Genomic DNA, 18,790 nt, shown 5'->3' with positions numbered 1-18,790 from the left:
AACTTAATATCATAACATCCAAAAAATATCCTATATCAAAAAAATTTACTAAAATAATATGACAGATGATATTATGTATAAAATTTACTCAAATAATAAGGATTATATTATTTAAATAAAACAGTATTTTTACTAATAAATCCTGTAAAATATTAAAATATAAGTTAAAGTATAATTTTTAAACATAACATGTAAATAAAAATTATCTTAAGCATATTTATTTTTATAATATAAATAAATAAATTTTAAAAATGTATTATAGCAAAATGTATAAATTAAAAAAATGTATTTTGAAGGAGATTATCAATTTGATTATTTTATATTGTTATTTTATTATACCTAACTCGAACATATGTTAGTAAGTAATAAAAATTAATAACAAAGTAAAATATATCAAACAAATCACTATATATTAATAATACCGAATAAAAAATATAAACAATTATATTATAAAGTTGCATAATAGATAGTATTAAATTAAAAATTTTATATATAAAGCATTTGTAATAATATAAAATATATTTATAAAATAAAAGAAAATCTGCAGTGCGGATTAAAATCTAATTTAATCTTTATTTTTGGGCTTTAGCCCTGTCTACGAATCACACATATCATTTGGTTACAGCTAGATAAATTTTCTAGTAAAGCTAAGAATAATACAAATAAGACTATACGAACAAAGTGGGCAACTATTAAATTTAGAACACAAAAAAACTATTAAATATGGAAAGCAATTTAATGGAGAGTTTGATTATCATTAAAGCGACATCCAATTAAGATTCTGTCTAAATGGAAAATTTTATTTATTATTTTTAATGGAAAACTTGGTGGCCAAGTTCCTTGCTCTGTATTTATAGAAGGATTTAGGTGGAGACAATGTGAACATCTCTTCAGTTACGGTTCTTTCTTTGTTTTGTTTTATTTTAATTTACTGAAGAAAATTGATCATGTCTCTCCTTCTCGGTCACTCCCCGAAGCTCTTCATTCGAAAACCAGTGTTGGTAAGAGCCTCTGCTGGCGGCTCATCTTCCGTGGTGCAGACCCCTCCTTGTTACGTCAAGGGAGCTGATCCTTGTGGGGCGGATCATGTATTACTCGATTATTCACACTCTATGAAAAATCGTCCTATATTGATAAAAAAGGCGCCTGAGGAGTTGGTGTATAACGATGCAGAAGTAACAACAATCGGGTCCTCTCATGGCTGGGTAGCCTCTTTGATGCATGGCGTTGGCATTTTGCGTCTTCATGATGATCTAAACCCGGTTGCATCTGATGCAAATCCAAAATGCATCACGTTGCCTCCTCTTGTAACTTTGCCTCAATGCCAAACCCAAATCATCACCAACGTGTCCTTGTCCTCACTATCTCCAGAGGAAGAAGATTGTGTCGTGGCTGTTAAGTTCATGGGACCCCAACTCAGCTACTGCCGACCCTCTGCTCAAGGCAACTCCAAGTGGTTCAACATCAGGATCACAAACCCTTGCTTCTTCTCCTCCCGTCTCATGTTTTCCAAGACACATAACATGTTTCGCATACCTGGATCTGGAGGCCAACTCATTGCATCATGGGATCTCTGCAAAGACGAACACACACCCAAGATTCAGGTGTTGCGATATCATAACCTTCCCCAGCTGAGCGAAGCCGAACGTGAGGTTAGGGATACCTGTTTCACCACCGAACACTTGGTGGAATCGCCATTCCCAGGTATGACCATTTTGGTCAAGTGTTTCAGACAGACCGTGGACGGTACCAATTTGAAAACAAAAGCTGTAATGGTGTTCAAGGTAACCCCCATGGGAAGAGCATTGTACACTCGCCACCTTGAAAATATCACTATTTTCATCTCAAAGTCTGAGTCATTCTCTGTCCGTGCTAGCTCTTTTCCTGGGGTGAGTCCTAACCAAGTCTATATCTTGGATGACACCGAGATTGTATTATTCAGCCTTGATGATTCTACCATCTCATCTTCTACTGAAAGAGTCGTGGCCCCTTACTTTTTGCCACCTCAAAATATAGAATATTAAGTTTTGGATTGAGTCGAGTCTAGAGTCAGCCTTCTCTTTAAAAGCTTTCAACCATCAAAATATAATCTGTTTTAGTTTACCCTATGTGAAAATAGAGTTCCAGTTAAAACAAAATTAATTAATATCTCAATAACTTGCAACATTTGTGTTTTTTCTTGAAGAAACTCTTTACAAGAACTCAAAACCGAAGACTCAATCCTCAAATCCATGCATTCTGTTCACATGTTCTACTATTCTCAAAACTGATTCTTTCTCCAAACCGGTACATGTCCTTGGACCACCTTGCCAATGAAAATTCTCGTACCTCGATGTTGCCATTTAGATTAGCAAGAGACAATATGGCCGTCACATGATTGCCTGATGGATATTTAGCAACCCCTCAATGGTTTTGATTCTGGAAATAAAACTGTAGAAGAAGAAGAAGAAGAAGAAGATGATGATGATCATCAGGTTTTGGTGGTTTATGAAAATTGTTGCAACTACAACAACCCTCTGTGGCTCTGCTATTACCACAATGTTTGAGCAGCGATGGGTTCGCGGCTTCTTTTCTCATGTGATGATGAGTCTTATTTCGTATGTAATTTGAGGAGAGTCCGGATTGATCTTGGATCAGTTTTTTTTTTCTCAGATAATAGAAAACTGATGCAACTCAAACATGTTCAAGCTTCGGTAATGATTAAGAGTTTGAGTTTATATTATTTGTAGCTTCAGTTCCAAACTATTGTAATGAAAATTTTCTATAATCAATGGATGCCTTTTATACCTTTCACTGTCGTGTTTTGAGACTAATATGTTTTTAGTAAAGTTTTGTATATTTCTTCTGGATATGTGTGTGTATTTTGTTTCGGCAAATCTCATAGTCCTCTCCAGTTGCAAACTGTTTCTCATCTTTAATGATCCCTCCCGCATCTTCAGTTACAAGAAACTCGAACTTGTTGACCAGTTCAAACATAGGTGTTTGAACCGAAAATAGTGTGTTTGTCGAATTCATACAATGAAGAATTTAAGAAATAGATTTTTTAGATTCTTGAGGATAAAGAGAAATCAACATAGAAATCAAATGGAAAAAAAACATCAAAAAGAATTTATTGATTAAAGATTATATTACATGTATGATTACAAGTGTAAATAAATCTAAGAATCAATAAGCTCTTTGTATGAAGTGTTTAATATGTAAAATGGGAGAAGAGAGATCATTTCTCATAGGGAGGTAGCTCCTTATTTATAGAAAGATGAAGCCTAGAGCTTTCTAGCAATATGAGCCTAGTTCAATGTCTAATGGGCCTTGAGGAGTATGTAAATCCACCCCCAACAGTAAGCCCCCCAAGTTTGTAGAGAGATATGCAGTCGATCTCTATGAATTTTACGAATAGGGTTTATTAGACAATTAACTAGACACATTCATGCCTATGACGATTTAGGCGAGTTTACTTTGAACTTGTGCCTAGTAAAAGGCGAGTTTGCTTTAAACTCGTTCTTAGCGAAAGACGAGTTTACTGGACTCATGCTGAGGCAAAAAGCGAGTTTACTGAGAACTCGTGCCTAGTAGAAGGAGAGTTTTTGTAAACTCATGCTTTGCCAAAGGCGAGTTTTTATAAACTCGTGTCTAACAGTAAGCGAGTCTAATGCAAATTCGTGCCTAATAAAAAGCAAGTTCAATTTAAACTCGTGCCTAGTAAAAGATAAGTTTACCGAACTGTTGCCGACCCAAAGCCTCGAGCAAAAAGCGATGGAGTGAAATCATAGCCGACCAAAAGAATCTTGACCTCCACGTCAAGCTAAACGTTCGTTAATGAGATTGGGCTTGGAGTTTAGCCTTTTGCTTCTTCTTTTGAGTGAGGCCCAAGCTACACTCTGTCGATTTGTTGAAGTGAGGAGCAATTACTCGTCTGACTTCAAGCTCCGTCAGTTTCATCGACTCCGCAAGCCGTTTGTAGCACGTCTTTAACTCGGAACAAGCTTCTAGCGATGGAGCTGTTGAAGACATCCCGGAGCTTAAGAAACCTCTGCTTGTCGAGAACCAGATGCCGAGTGAAAATATACGAGATGGAGTAGTAGACGAGATGGCCTCCTTGCTGAGATCATGTGAAGCTCTCCTTTGATGGTGAGATCATAAAGAGGCTCGTCTGTCTACGGATATGCTGCAATCTCCACTTCTCGAAATGAGTTGTGATGAGGACGAACACGACTGTTCCCGTTGGCGTTGGAGCTCCAGTCGGTAAGAGTTAATCTCCTCCTGAAGCTTGGTGAAGCCACGACTCGGCGAAAGAAAGCCTTAAGCTTCACGATCTCAGCGACATGACTCGATCTCGGCGATCATGACGTCTTGGATAAAGGAAGAAGCTTTCTCTGGCTGTTTATTCTATCGCTTCCATTCCAGCCAATGGTAAGGCTTTAACCTCCTCCTGAAGTTTGGTGATATCCTCAAAGCACGAGGCAAGGAACGGCTTGGCTGCAAGGCTGCACTGCTTCGGCCATTAAGACGCTGGAGAGGGCTCAACGATAGTCATCGCATTCATCACTGACATCATCAGTAACTCAAAGGTCTCAGCTTTAATGGCGAGGCAAAGGCTGAAACAGCTGGAACCAAATAGGATTGGTCCTCAGGCTGGGTTTCGATGGAGAAGAAGACTGTTGAGTCATCATCGCCTTGCTTTCTCTTCCTCTGCCTGAGCAAATTGTTTCACAGAAGCCTGAAACTTGTCGATCATTAGTTGAGTTGAGAGACGATAAACACGAAGCTTCTCTTGTTCACACACTGGTGCCTTCTCCTCCGGTAATTGTAACTGTACATATTTCTTTGCAGAACCCTCAATGGTTCAGCTCTTGTCAGAGATGGTGGTGAGCTCTGCGTATCATAAAACAAGTTGGCAAAGAGAAGCAAGAGCTTTCAATGGAGGCGTGATGGGATTTCATCACTGAGAGCCTGAGTCTGCTCTCAACTCTTCAGATTTCCCGATCACAACAGACTCGTACCAAGGTCAAGCTTGTGAGCTTCGCCTGGATCGAATCTTTGGAGAATGACATGCCTAAACCGCCGCCATCAACCCAAGAACGCCGATTTCAAGTTCGATGATTTGGCTGCATCACAAAAGAACTGTCGCCTTATCAAAGCCGAGAACGTGAGTCTCGAACAGCTTATCCTATCTTGTGATGAACAAACCGGAAGGGCTTGAGTTGAGTTCTAGAGACTACAGAAACCGAATCGTGTGATAACGAGACGCCGAGATCGCTGTGACAAGGTGATTAACAACGGAAGCTTCGGCAGCTGCCCCTCCTCCGTCATCGTCGCCCAGCGGGACTGGCAGCTCCGGTTCCTCCGCCAGCCGGATCGGTTCTTCTTCGACGAGACGGCAAGCTGAGAATCTTCGGTTCGTTGGTGACATCAACGGCAAGGTTTCGAATAAAGCTTCGTCCTTTTTCAAGACTCGTGTTTTTCCAGATTTTCTAGCCGTCCAAATCGAAGAAGAAAGAAGTCGGAGAAGAAATAATCGATTTTGGATTTTTTTTTTTTTTTTACACCCTAGATCTACGGTTTTGCCAAGTTTGATATGGTATTAAGATTGTTCTCTTTGGCCCCCTCCTTCTAGCGCCAATTGTTTGAACTGAAAATGGTGTGTTTGTCGGATTCATACAATGAAGAATTTAAGAAATAAATTTCTTAGATTCTTGAGGCTAAAGAGAAATCAACATAGAAATTAAATGGAAAAAGAACATCAAAAAGAATTTATTGATTAAAGATTATATTACATGTATCATTACAAGTGTAAATAAATCTAAGAATCAATAAGCTATTTGTACGAAGTGTTTAATATGTAAAATGAGAGAAGAAATATCATTTCTCATAAGGAGGTAGCTCCTTATTTATAGAAAGATGAAGCCTAGAGCTTCCTAGCAATATAGGCCTAATTCAATGTCTAATGGATCTTGAGTAGTATGTAAATCCACCCCCAACAACAGGGACAACAAGTTCAGCTGTTAACTTCCCATTGTAATCCTCAGTCTTCACAAAAACCGATTAATTCGGTAAGATATATGCCGAACCAAATTAACCAAAAACCGAAACCAGATAACATGAACCTCCGTTATCTCGCCATTTAATGGAGAGTCTGACCATCATTAAAGCTACATCCAATTAAGATTCTGTCTAAGTGGAAATTTTCTTATTTATTCTTATTTTCAATGGAAAACTTGGTGGCCAAGTTCCGTGCTCTGTATTTATAGAAGGATTTAGGTGGAGATAATGTGAACATCTCTCCAGTTCCCGTTCTTTCTTTGTTTTGTTTTGTTTTAATTTACTGAAGAAAATTGATCATGTCTCTCCTTCTCGGTCACTCCCCGAAGCTCTTCATTCGGAAACCGGTGTTGGTAAGAGCCTCTGCTGGCCGCTCATCTTCCCCGCTGCAAACCCCTCCTTGTTTCGTCTGTGGCGAGGATCCTTGCGGGCCGGATCATGTAGAACTCAGTTTTGCATATGCTACTAGATTTTATCCTAAACTGATAAAAAAGGCGCCTGTCGAGTTGGTGTATAACGATGCTAGTGATGCAGCGGTAACAACAATCGGGTCCTCTCACGGCTGGGTAGCCTCTTTGATGCATGACGTAGGCACTCTGCGTCTCCATGATGATCTAAACCCGGTTGCTTCGAATTCAGATCCAAAACGCATCTTGCTGCCTCCTCTTGTAACTTTGCCTCATTGCCAAACCCAAATCATCACCAATGTTTCCTTGTCCTCACCATCTCCAGAGGAAGAAGATTGTGTCGTGGCTGTCAAGTTCTTGGGACACCAACTCAGCTTTTGCAGACCTGCTTCTCAAAGCAACTCCGAGTGGTTCAACATCAAAATCGACAACCCATGTTTTTTCTCCTCCCGTGTCATGTTCTCCAAGAAACATAACATGTTTCGCATACCTGGTGCTGGAGGCCAACTCATTGGATCATGGGATCTCTGCGAAGACAAGCACACACCCAAGTTTCAGGAGTTGCGATATCACAACCTTCCCGAGCTGAGCAAAGCTGAACGTGAGACTATGCACTCCTGTTTCACGAGCGAACACTTGGTGGAATCTCGATCCACTGGTGAAACATTTTTGGTCAAGTTGTTCAGACAGACCGTGGACGGTACCAGTTTGAAAGTAAAAGGTACCAAATTGAAAACAAAAGGTGTAATGGTGTTCAAGGTAGACGACCATGGAAATGCAGTGTACACTCAAGACATTGGAGATCTCGCCATCTTCCTCTCAAAGTCTGAACCTTTTTGTGTCCGTGCTAGCTCTTTTCCTGGGGTGATTCCTAACCAAGTCAATATCTTGGATGTCAGGGAGGTGGCATTTTTCAAGCTTACTGATTCTTCCATCATAAGTTATACTCACAGAATCAAGGCCCCTTACTTTTTTCCACCTCAAAATATAGAATATTAAGTTTGGGATTTGAGTCGAGTCTAGTAGAGTCTGTCTTTTCTTTAAAATCTTTCAACCATCAAAATAAAATATATATGTCTTAGTAGATAGAGTTCCAATTAAACAAAATTAATAAATATCTCAATAACTTACAACACTTGTGTTTTGTTCTTCAAGAGACTCTTTACAAGAACTCAAAACCGAAGACACAATTCTAATGTCCACGCATCTGTTCACATGTTCCACTATCCTCAAAACTGATCTTTCTCCACACCGGCACATGATTTTTGCTCGACGAATTCTCTGGAGACAACTCTTATGGGATGATTTTTTCAATCGGAAGTTCACAACAATATAAGTTGTACATCGTGAATCTGTTTTGTTCTGTTCTTATATTGTTTAGGGGTTGCGTGATATTGATGCGATTGGTTTGGTTTCTTCCTCTTCTTTGCGATTATTTTAGGGTTTCAAAGTTTCCTAATCATTTATTTATTTATTTTTGTAGTGATCTTAAATCTACTTGGAAAGCGCTTGACTCCGCGTCATCGATTTGACCGTTTCTCGTCGGTGAGATATATTTTCTGTATTTTAGCGATTGACATAAGCCATGTTCATGATATTTGATTTACAGTATAACTTAAAACTTGATCTCTTGATCGTGCTTTAGATTTGGGCTACTTGAGGTTCTGTTATGGATATTATCTGTGTGTGTCTAGACTTGAAATTTGTTATATAAAGCGATGGTTATATACATACCTTTCTTTCTTGTGCTGATGATATTATATTCTTTGTACAAATGGAGAATCACATATTGAATCTGATAATTCAATAAGATTACTTAAATTAAATGGTTGCTGCGAATAGACATTGTGTAATCAAATTAAGACAGATTTTTTTCTGAGTCTAAGATTAGTTCTTTTAGTTGTTTTCGCTGTACAAGTAATAGTGTGGTATTCACTCGAGCCTCTCTCTGTTATTTTTTTTTCCCTCCTTGTTTACAGTATGTGTGTGAGGAGAAGCCATCATTGACAGATTGAAGATAAGTGTGAATCTTTGAGTTGAAGCAATATAAAACAAATAAGTTCTTTTACTGCTTTAGTGATTATGCTTTTTGATTGCTTGGGTTTTGTTTTTATGAAACTCAAGAGATTCGGTGGACATTTTTCTACTGCTGATTCTTACTTTTGTTTTAGTTTCAATCAAAACTCCAAAAAGATCATAGGCAGACATTAATTTAGTAGTGTTCTGTCAGATTCTTATTTGGGTACATTGTCTCCCGATCGAGTCCCCTTGCGTGAAAGCTTAGAGACCCAGAGGAAATGTAAACCATCTCCCTATAAACTATTGGTTGGTACTAGTGCATGTCTAAGCAAAAGATGTTTAGGGGGATGGAAAGTAGAACATACTTTACAAAAACAACCATCGGCTTAGAAAAAAGTCGTAAGGCAAAGACTATAATAACTCCATTGGATGGATAAACGACCAATGGCTAGGGATGTTAACTACCGGATTAGGGCTCAACCCTCTTTTGTTTATTATAAACCCAGTCCTATTTTAACTCAGCCATATTTTAACTTAGCCCTATTTTAATCCTATTATAATCAAGGGTTAGGGCTGTTACCAGGGTTAACTCATTTAATTGAAAAAAATATTTTATTTATTTTTGTTCTTAAATTTTAAAGATAAAACTAGAAAAATTAAGATATGATATGATTCTTTCCGCCAATTTGTTGAGCATCAAAATCAAAAGTTTTCCTCCCAAAATCGTAAAATCGAGTTTTTGCTCCACAACTAAGAATAAAGTTTTTCCGCCAAAAAACAAAAATTGTGTTTTTTTTCCGCCAAAACCTAATTTGAGTTTTTCCACCAAAACCACAAAATCAAGTTTTCCCGCCAAAACCGCAAAATCGAGTTTTCCCGCAAAAACCGTAAAATCGAGTTTTCCTGTCAAAACCAGCAAATCGAGTTTTCCCGCCAAAACTGTAAAATCGCGTTTTCCCGCCGAAACAGCAAAATCAACTTTTCCGCCGAAACCGCAAAATCTAGTTTTTTCCCTCAAAACCGCAAAATCGAGTTTTCCCGCCAAAACTGCAAAATCAAGTTTCCCGCCAAAACCGCAAAAACGAGTTTTCCCGCTGAAACCGGCAAATCGAGTTTTCCCGCCAAAACTACAAAATCACGTTTTCCCGCCGAAACAGCAAAAACGAGTTTTCCGCCGAAACCGGCAAATCGGGTTTTCCCGCCCAAACCGCAAAATCGAGTTTTCCCGCCGAAACCGCAAAATCGAGTTTTTCCGCCAAACCCGCAAAATCGAGTTTTCCCGCCAAAAAAATCAAAATCGATTTTGCGGTTTCGGCGGAAAAACTCGATTTTGAAGTTTTGACGAAAAACTCGATTTTGCGTTTTTGGAGAGAAAACTCGATTTTGTTGTTTTAGTTGAAAACTCGATTTTGCGGTTTCGACGGAAAATTTCGTTGTTTAGTTTTTGGCGAGAAAACTCGACTCTAAGTTTTTTTTGGTGAAAAACATTATTAAATATTGTATAATAGTTGTGTGAGTCAAAATAAAAAGATTAGAATTTAAAACCTGGTTCTATTAGGGCCAACCCTGTTTAAACCCTATTTCAAAAATGAGGGTTAGGGTTACAAATGGGTTTGTTAGGGCTAACCCTCTTAGGTTGAGCCCATATTAACATCCCTACCAATGGCTTACAATTGTATAGACAGAAAGTGACTAAGGTTTGTTGAATATGGTTAAAACGACCAACGGATTGGCTTTACAAAAACAACCAACGGCTTAGAAATAAAGGCAACGACTATAACTTTGTTGGATGGATAAATAACAAATGGCTTACAAGTCTTTTAGACATAAAATGACTATGGATGGTTAAAAAGACCAACGGCTTGGCCTAAATAAAGTCTCTAGCTATGTAATTGATGATGGATAAACGACCAAGGGGTTACAAAATGTCTTTAGACAAAGGTTATCAGATCGTTGGAAAGATTCATTAAGACAAAGAGTATGAATTGGTTTTGAATCTTGCTGGATGAAAATAACTACGACCACGGGTTATGAAGAGTCATTGGAGAATCTTGCTACCCACTGCTTATGAAAATTATTAAGAGAAAGGGGGTGAAAACGTGTTCACTACACAAGTTCCCAAGGCTTGCAAAAGAAAAAATCTTTAAATACTCTGAATATGTTGGCTGGATCGAACGACCAGCAACTTACAAAAGAGTTTTAGAGAGACAAGACTCTGAATGTGTTGGATGGATAAAACGACCAATGACCTGCAAAAAAAATTTTCAGACAAAGGCTATGAGATCGAAAAAGCGACCAATGGCTTAAAATGTCTTTGAGGTAAATGAAAGCAGATTCATTGTTTTTTCTAATTACGGCTTATGAAGAGCTTTTAGACCATATTGGTACGTACGGCTTAAGAGAAGTCTTCAAACAAAGACCATGAATCTAAACCGGATTCATTGCTTACCCAAAACTCAATGAAGCAAAGGATGTTTGGAGATGTAAAGCATGAAAATATTTAACAAGTCTTTAGAAGAAGACTGTGATTTACGTTGGTACCCACAGCTTGCAAAAAGTATTTAAAGTCAATGAACGTGTTGGATGGATCAAACGACCAATGTCTTATAATTTCATGGGTCTTTAGAGTTACAAACGACCAACGACATGCAAAAAAAAGTTGTAGACAAAGGCTATGATTTGAAAACTGATTTGTTGCTTTACCATTACCCACAGCTTGGAAAACTTTTGTGGGATGGAAAAAACGACCAACTGCGCATAAAATATCTCAAGGCAAAGACTATGACTTAAAAAACATTATGTACTTTATAGTAACCCAACGGCTTTGAAAAGGTTGTATTCATTACTTTACTAAGTACACACGGCTTATAAAAAGTCTTTAGACAAAGACTGACTGAAAACAGATTCATGACTTTAGTACCTACGGCTTACAAAAATAAGTGTTCAGACAAAGACTATGAATTGGAGTGGTTGGATGGATAAAGCAACTAACAACTTACATGAAAGTATTTAGACAGACAAAGAATATGAATTTGTTGGATGGACAAAACAATCAATAGGTTAGATAGTCTTTGAGACAATAGCTGTGACAGCATATTCATTACATCACTACCCACGGCTTAGAAAGTGTCTTAAGACAGAGACTATGAATTGGTTTTCAACTTGTTAGATGTAGGAAAAACACCAACCGCTTTAAAAAGTCTACAAATTGAAAAAAGTCTCTCTACTTAACTACCACTCACGGCTTATGAAAAGTCTTAGGAGAAAGACTTATATCATTTCTTTACTAAATGCGGCTTAAATAGAGTCTAGTTACGACCAACAGCGCTTTATGAAGGGTTTACAGACAAAGGCTGTTGAATGGGAAAAATGACCAACGGCTTAAACCAAGTTTTATGAAAGAGATTATGAACCAGAATTTTGAGTCGGTTTTGGCTTGGTGGATGATAATAACGGACAGGTTAAACCAAGTCTTGAGACAACGATGAACCAAAAAAAAATGATTCTTCACTTCACAAAGACTATGGAATATTTTTTGAACTTGTTGGATGGAGTACATGTTAAGAAAAGTAATAGGAAAATCTTGCTACCCACTGCTTATGAAAAGTCTTTAGACAAAGACTGTTAATTGAAAACAGATTCATTGCTTTCTTGCCCGCAGCTTATGAAGAGCTTTAGACACTATTGGTATGTACGGATTGAGAGAAGTCTTCAATCAAAGACACTGAAGCTTAACCAGATCCACTGCTTACCCACAGTTTTATGAAGCAAAGGATGTCTGGGATGTAAAATGTGAGACAAATTTCGTACCAACGGCTTACAAAACAAGTCTCTAGACTGAGGCTGTGACTGTAAAGTGTAAACATATTAAGTTAGTACCCAGTGATTACCAAACAAGTCTTTAGACAAAGATTGTGATTCTAAACGTGATTAGTACCCACGGCTTGCAAAATGGTCTTTACACTGATTGCCGATTGCCAATGTATTCATTACAGTTGTACCCACAGCTTAGATATAGACTAATGAACTGATTTTTAACTTTGTTGGATGGAAAAAAAACTGACCAAAAATGGTCTTAGAGCAAAGACTATGAACTAAACAAGATTCATTTGGTTATTACTACTCACGGCTTATGAATTCAAAACGTATTCATTGCTTTAATACCCACGACTTTGTGAAAATGTCTTAAGGCAAAGACATTAAACTGAAAAAAATTGTACTTTATAGTAAAAACACAGCTTATAAAAGGGTAGATTCATTACTTTACTATGTACCCACGGCTAATAAAAAGTGTCTAAACAAAGACTGATTGAGGCAATGGCTTACAAAATGTCTTAAGACCAATGGCTAAAAAGATTTTAGAGCAGACTATTAATAAAAAAACGGCTTATGAAGAATCCTTAGACAATATTGCTACCAATGACCAGCGGCTTAAAGAAGTCTTCGGACAGAGACTATGTACCAAAAACAAATTCTTTACATTAACCACAAGGCTTAAAAATTCATCAGAAAAAAGAACGACCAATGGCTGAAAATAATTTTTAGGACAAAGACGATGAATCAAAAACCGAATCCTTACTTCACGACAAGCCTTGGATAAGTATTTAGACAAAAACGTGCATATCCGTTTTTTTGGCTTGTTGGATGGGAAAAACGACCAAAGGCTTAAGACAAATCTTTAAGGCGGAGAGTCATAGACTATAAACCAAATCGGTTTTTGCTTGTTGGAAGGTAAAAATGACCAACGGCTTAAAACAAGTTATTAAGATAGAGACTATGAACCAAAAGTTGAGTTTTTTTTTTTGGCTTTTGGATGGTAAAAACAACTAACTGCTTAAACCAAATCTTAAGACAGAGACTATGAACCGAGAAATTGAGTTGTTTTTTAGCTTTGTTGAATGGTAAAAACGACTAATGACTTAAACCAAGTCTTAAAACAAAGTCTATGCATCAAAATTGTGAGTCACTTTTGGCTTGTTGGATGGTAAAAACGACCAACCGCTTAAACCAAGTCTTAAGACAGACTAGAACAAAAAAAAGTTGATTCCTCACTTTACTACTTACGGGTTAGAAAAAGTCGATATAAAATGAGAAACGACTAAGAAAAGTCCTCTGTCAAATGTGCTAGGTTTTAGACTTGTTGTTGACTTAAGCATGAAGCTAAGTTAAGTTATCCTACTGAGTTTAGGACTAAATAGAATTTTTTTTTTGTAAAAAAAGCAAAAAAGCTTTCATATTAAATGCATAAAAAGGGTACAAGTATGAATTTTCACTCGTAAGTTTTGGAAAGCTTGGAACAAGAAGAGAGTTATCACAACCCTAATGAATGATTCAGTTAAGAATCATAAGCAGCAAGAAATTGAAAAAAAACATTGATCAATGGTTTTGGTTTCCTCGGCCACGGCCACGGCGACCTTTACCTCTTCCACCGACCTTCGTCCATCCCATGTCTTGAATCTTTTGAGTTGGTTTTATTGATCTTCCTCCTCTAGTTAAGTAACTAGAAGTCTCTCCAACCACATCATTACCATCTCTCTCAAAAGAAACCGGAATCTCCGGCTCAATATGAAATTGTTGATGGTTGTGAGCGAGGGGAGTGTAGGCACCAATATGTTGCTCCCTTTTAGAAGTGCCAGAGCCTTCCAAAGTGATAATTTGTGATGGAACATCTTCCATAATCTGTCTGATGTGGCACAGCATTTGCAGCTACTAATATAGGAAAAATGATATCATTCTTTGAGCAAGGGGCAGTATGTACCTCATGCGACTGTGTGGGTGAACTAACAAGAACCTCGGGCGGTGGAGTGTCATGAGACTCAGTTGGAGCCTCGTGTAATTGGCGGGAGAAGGGAGATTGCGATCCTGGTTCGAGATGGTCAATATGTGCACTCGGAGTGTTATGCAACACCTTAGCTATGTCCACAATTGGGATCTCTTCATTGGCAGCCGGAGCTTCTTTTGCAGTATGAACTTCTAGTGGCTTAGGAGGAAGAAAACATCTCTTCTCCTTATGGCCAAGTGCTCCGCATCTTCCACAAGCACTAGGGATCCAAGAGTACTCCACATCTACGAAGAAGATATTGCCTTGCTTATCATCAAGCGCAATGAGCTTCGGAAATGGTTTATCTAACTCCACCTCCACTAAAATTTTAGCTTCTCCCATGTTTGTTGGATCTAATCGAGGCTTGTGTGTAAGCATTGGTTCTCCCAAACCTGAAGCTATATGCATGATGCCTAATCTAGAGAAGCATGAATCCGGTATATTCTTAAGTGTTACCCAGACCGGTAATGTAGATATCTCGGGGGTTTTTAAAGAATTTACGGGACTCCAAGGGGCCACAAAAAGGAGACAGTCATCGATATGCCACACACCCCGTTGAACAACCCATTTACGAGTATTTTCATGAGGGATATGAAATAAAAACGATGAATCTCCTAATTTCCGGCAAGAAATCTTACATTCCCGTCCCCATAACCTATTCAAGACAGCATGAATAAGATCCCCAGGCGGGCTTGAGCACCTATGGAACTGTCCAATTATGTATTCCTCGTTATTCTCCGGTCCTAACTTTAGAACCTTAGAAGGAATAGTCACCTGAGGAGTGCCATCCAGTCGGTAGGTTGGTTCCGCCACACGATAGAGGTTTCTGGAGGATTGATTCATCCGGGCAGCCCAAGGAAACCGAAGGCTTCCATCTTCCTTGAGTGTTGGAGGAGGAAATTTTCTTACAGGCAGTTGAGGTGCTGCTTGAACCGGAAACAGCTTCCCCTTCTTTTGCTTCTGACCATTTGTGGAAGTTTCACCAAGAGAAGGCCAGAATGAATCGATTTGGCTTTTTACCGCTTCAGAAATGGTCAGCCTTGGAGTGGCTGGTTCCGAAGGAGTATGTGGGGGCGTGAAGTGAAGCGGCTTCGACCAAGCACCTATGGAACGGACAAAGGCAATACCTTTATCGGATTCAGCTTCACTGTCTTTATCGGATTCAGCTTCACTGTCTTCAATTCCAGAAATCATATTAGCCGAATAATCTGGTGCTAGTGTTACCTCGGCAACTACGTTGAACTCGTGGATGAGAGAACCAGGAGGAGGAGGAGACTTGGTGTTTGTAACAGCTAATATTGCAGGAGAAGGAAAGGCGGTGGTTTGTGGAGAAATGATGGTGATTGCAGAAGCAGGAGGAGTACCGGTGGTTTCAGTAGCAAGAGGGGGTACGACGATGGTTTCAGTAGCAGGAGGAGGATCGGTGGCGGAAGCCGGAGGAGCATCGGATTCTGTTTCTTTCACCAATGACAATGGAGTTACAGGAATGATGGGTTCTGGACTTGACCAGCGTCCTAGATACGGCCATCGAGGGTCCGGGGTAGGAGTCTGACGCAGGGCTTCGCCTTCAACGGCTACACCGGATGACTTTGGCTGAGATTCAATGACCGGAGAGGGAGGGTCTTGCGAGTTCCCATTGAAAGGATCCATCAGAGAACAAGCGAGAGGACTATGCAGAAGAGGATAGGTGATTCAGGTGTGCGGAGAGACCCAGCAGCAGCGACTCACGACGGAGAACGCCGACGGATCGAACAGAACTGAGTTTCTAGGGTTTCTCTTTTTGGGTCGTGAGTTGGGGGCGCGTGTGTTTGTTTTTAGTTAAATATTGTTCAGAGTTACCTTAAGTGTGCCTCCTAATGAGTTTAGGAGATTATATTTTGTTATATAAGTAGATGCCAAAGTGTGGCATAACTTGTGAAATTTGAGAGAGCTTTAGTTTTGAGTTAGTTTCTAAAGCTATAATAAATTTTGTTTTTACACTTGGATCTTAGTGATTACATTTAATAATTGCTATCAGAGCATTATTGAAATCGTAAAAGCATCCGAGAGAAGAAATGAAGCTTTGTGAGAAGACAAAACATGGGAGACTTAACCGTGACAACTTTTTTTTAAAATATGTTAATTTTCAAAATTAAAAATGAGAATATTAAACCAATTCTTTGTATTAACAGTCACATTTACAGGCCCTAATGCATATGCCACCTAAAGTTGAGATGGCTTTACTTTGAATGAAATGTGGTTCAAACTCAGTACTCATAAAAAACAAACAAACTAATATAGAAATTTAGCGCAAAGATACTACTAAATATGGATAGCAATTTAATGGAGAGTTTGACCATCATTAAAAGCGACATCCAATTAAGATTCTGTCTAAATGGAACTTTTATTTATTTATTCTTATTTTTAATGGAAACTTGGTGGCCAAGTTTGCTTGCTCTGTATTTATAGAAGGATTTAGGTGGGGATAATGTGAACATCTCTTCAGTTACGGTTCTTCCTTCTTCTTATTTATTTTGTTTTAATTTCTTGTTTAATTTTCGCTAAGAACATTCATGTCTCTCCTTCTCGGCCACTCCCCGAAGCTCTTCATTCGAAAACCGGTGTTGGTAAGAGCCTCTGCTGGCGGCTCATCTTCCCCGCTGCAAACCCCTCCTTGTTTCGTTGATGGCGCGAAATATTGTGGGCCGGATCATGTAGAGCTCCGTTTTTCATATACTTCTACAGATTATCCTAAACTGATAAAAAAGGCGCCTGTCGAGTTGGTGTATAACGATATTAATGATCCGATCATCCCATGGCCGGCTGAACAATTTGAAGAAGGCGATAAGGTTAGTGATGCAGAGGTAACAACAATCGGGTCCTCTCATGGCTGGGTAGCCTCTTTGATGCATGGCGTTGGCATTTTGCGTCTTCATGATGATCTAAACCCGGTTGCATCTGATGCAAATCCAAAATGCATCTCGCTGCCTCCTCCTGTATCTTTGCCTCGTTGCCAAACCCAATTCGTCACCAACGTGTCCTTGTCCTCACTATCTCCAGAGGAGGAAGATTGTGTCGTGGCTGTTAAGTTCATGGGACCCCAACTCAGCTACTGCCGACCCTCTGCTCAAGGCAACTCCAAGTGGTTCAACATCAGGATCGCAAACCCTTGCTTCTTCTCCTCCCGTCTCATGTTTTCCAAGAAACATAACATGTTTCGCATACCTGGAGCTGGAGGCCAACTCATTGCATCATGGGATCTCTGCAAAGACGAGCACACACCCAAGTTTCAGGAGTTGCGATATCATTTCCTTCCAGAGCCGACCGAAGCAGAACGTGAGGTTATGGATACCTGTCTCACGACCGAACACTTGGTGGAATCACAATCCACAGGTGAAACCTTTTTGGTCAAGTGTTTCAGACAGACTGTGGACGGTATTGCCGTATTGCAAACAAAAGGTGTAATGGTGTTCAGGGTAGCCCCCAAGGGAAATGCAGTGTACACTCAAGACATTGGAGATCTCACCATTTTCATCTCAAAGGCTGAAGCATTCTGTGTCCGTGCTAGCTCTTTTCCTGGCGTGAGCCCTAACCATGTCTATATCTTGGATGTCATGGAGATTTCATTTTTCAAGCTTGCTGATTCTTCCATCACAACTCTTACTGAAAGAATCATGGCCCCTTACTTTTTTCCACCTCAAAATATAGAATATTAAGTTTGGGATTGAGTTGAGTATAGAGTCTTGTCTTTTCTTTAAATGCTTTCAACCATCAAAATAAATTATGTTTTAGTTTATGCTCTGTGAGAATACAGTTCCAGTTAAACAAAATTAATTAGTATATCAATAACTTACAACACTTGTGTTATGTGAAAGGACCCATAGCTAATGTGATCGATCTTCAAAGACCATCTTATATCTTCTCACTTTTTTCTATATCTTTGGGGTCCTTTTCTGAATCTCATCAACTAGATCAAAATTAAATGCTCTGTGAGAATAAAGTTCCAATTAAACAAAATTAATTCGTATCTCAATAACTGACAATGAACAACATTCTATGTCTCTCTGTGTTCTTAGCAATCGTCACCTTAGAGGACTAACATGGCAGAACTTCTCATCAGAAGTGTTGGTGATTCTCATAGTTTGTCTGGTGATGGGAGGTTTTGCTAGATTATATTCGTATAGTAATATTTGCAAGCCCTAATAAAACCACTAGGTTTACTTGACGTACAAGTAATCTTGAGTTTATACGATGGAATACTATCTGTGTTGTATATTTAGCCTTACTGCAAGATTATCTCCAAGATTTATTTCTTGACTATTAACACCGATTTTTTGGAATTTTTTTTGACAAAATGGTTTTATACTATTTTCGGTAAGTGTTCGGGCGAAAAATTTCGTTAAAATAACCGAATGTTGGACACAATGAAATAGTGTAACCATATGTCAAAACCCAAGTTGGTTTGACAAAATAAAAAGAATATTATTATAATTTATGATATTAACTAGGTGATTTTTCCGTGCTT

The 18,790-nt window shown here is 38.7% G+C and overlaps 2 protein-coding genes across 3 annotated transcripts; both read left to right on the top strand.

Moving 5' to 3' along the window:
• The first annotated feature begins 734 nt into the window (after nt 1-734).
• On the top strand, nt 735-18,202 carry LOC111213634. 2 transcript variants are annotated; one of them, XM_048750579.1, is made up of 2 exons: nt 735-1,175; nt 17,130-18,202. In XM_048750579.1, the coding sequence occupies exons 1-2, from the start codon at nt 948-950 to the stop codon at nt 17,979-17,981; spliced, it is 1,080 nt and encodes a 359-aa protein (XP_048606536.1). In that variant the 5' UTR covers nt 735-947; the 3' UTR covers nt 17,982-18,202. The 2 variants fall into 2 exon arrangements, with proteins under 2 accessions (XP_048606536.1, XP_022571152.1); XM_022715431.2 differs by lacking the exon at nt 735-1,175 and having other exon boundaries at nt 16,614-18,202.
• LOC106374786 lies at nt 4,455-9,325 on the top strand. Its single transcript, XM_013814734.3, has one exon. The coding sequence runs from the start codon at nt 6,339-6,341 to the stop codon at nt 7,443-7,445; it is 1,107 nt and encodes a 368-aa protein (XP_013670188.1). The 5' UTR covers nt 4,455-6,338; the 3' UTR covers nt 7,446-9,325.
• Nucleotides 18,203-18,790: the final 588 nt, after the last annotated feature.

Source organism: Brassica napus, chromosome C3 (genome assembly GCF_020379485.1).
Source record: "Brassica napus cultivar Da-Ae chromosome C3, Da-Ae, whole genome shotgun sequence".
NCBI lineage: Eukaryota > Viridiplantae > Streptophyta > Magnoliopsida > Brassicales > Brassicaceae > Brassica > Brassica napus.
This window is presented reverse-complemented; position numbering and strand designations above follow the sequence as displayed.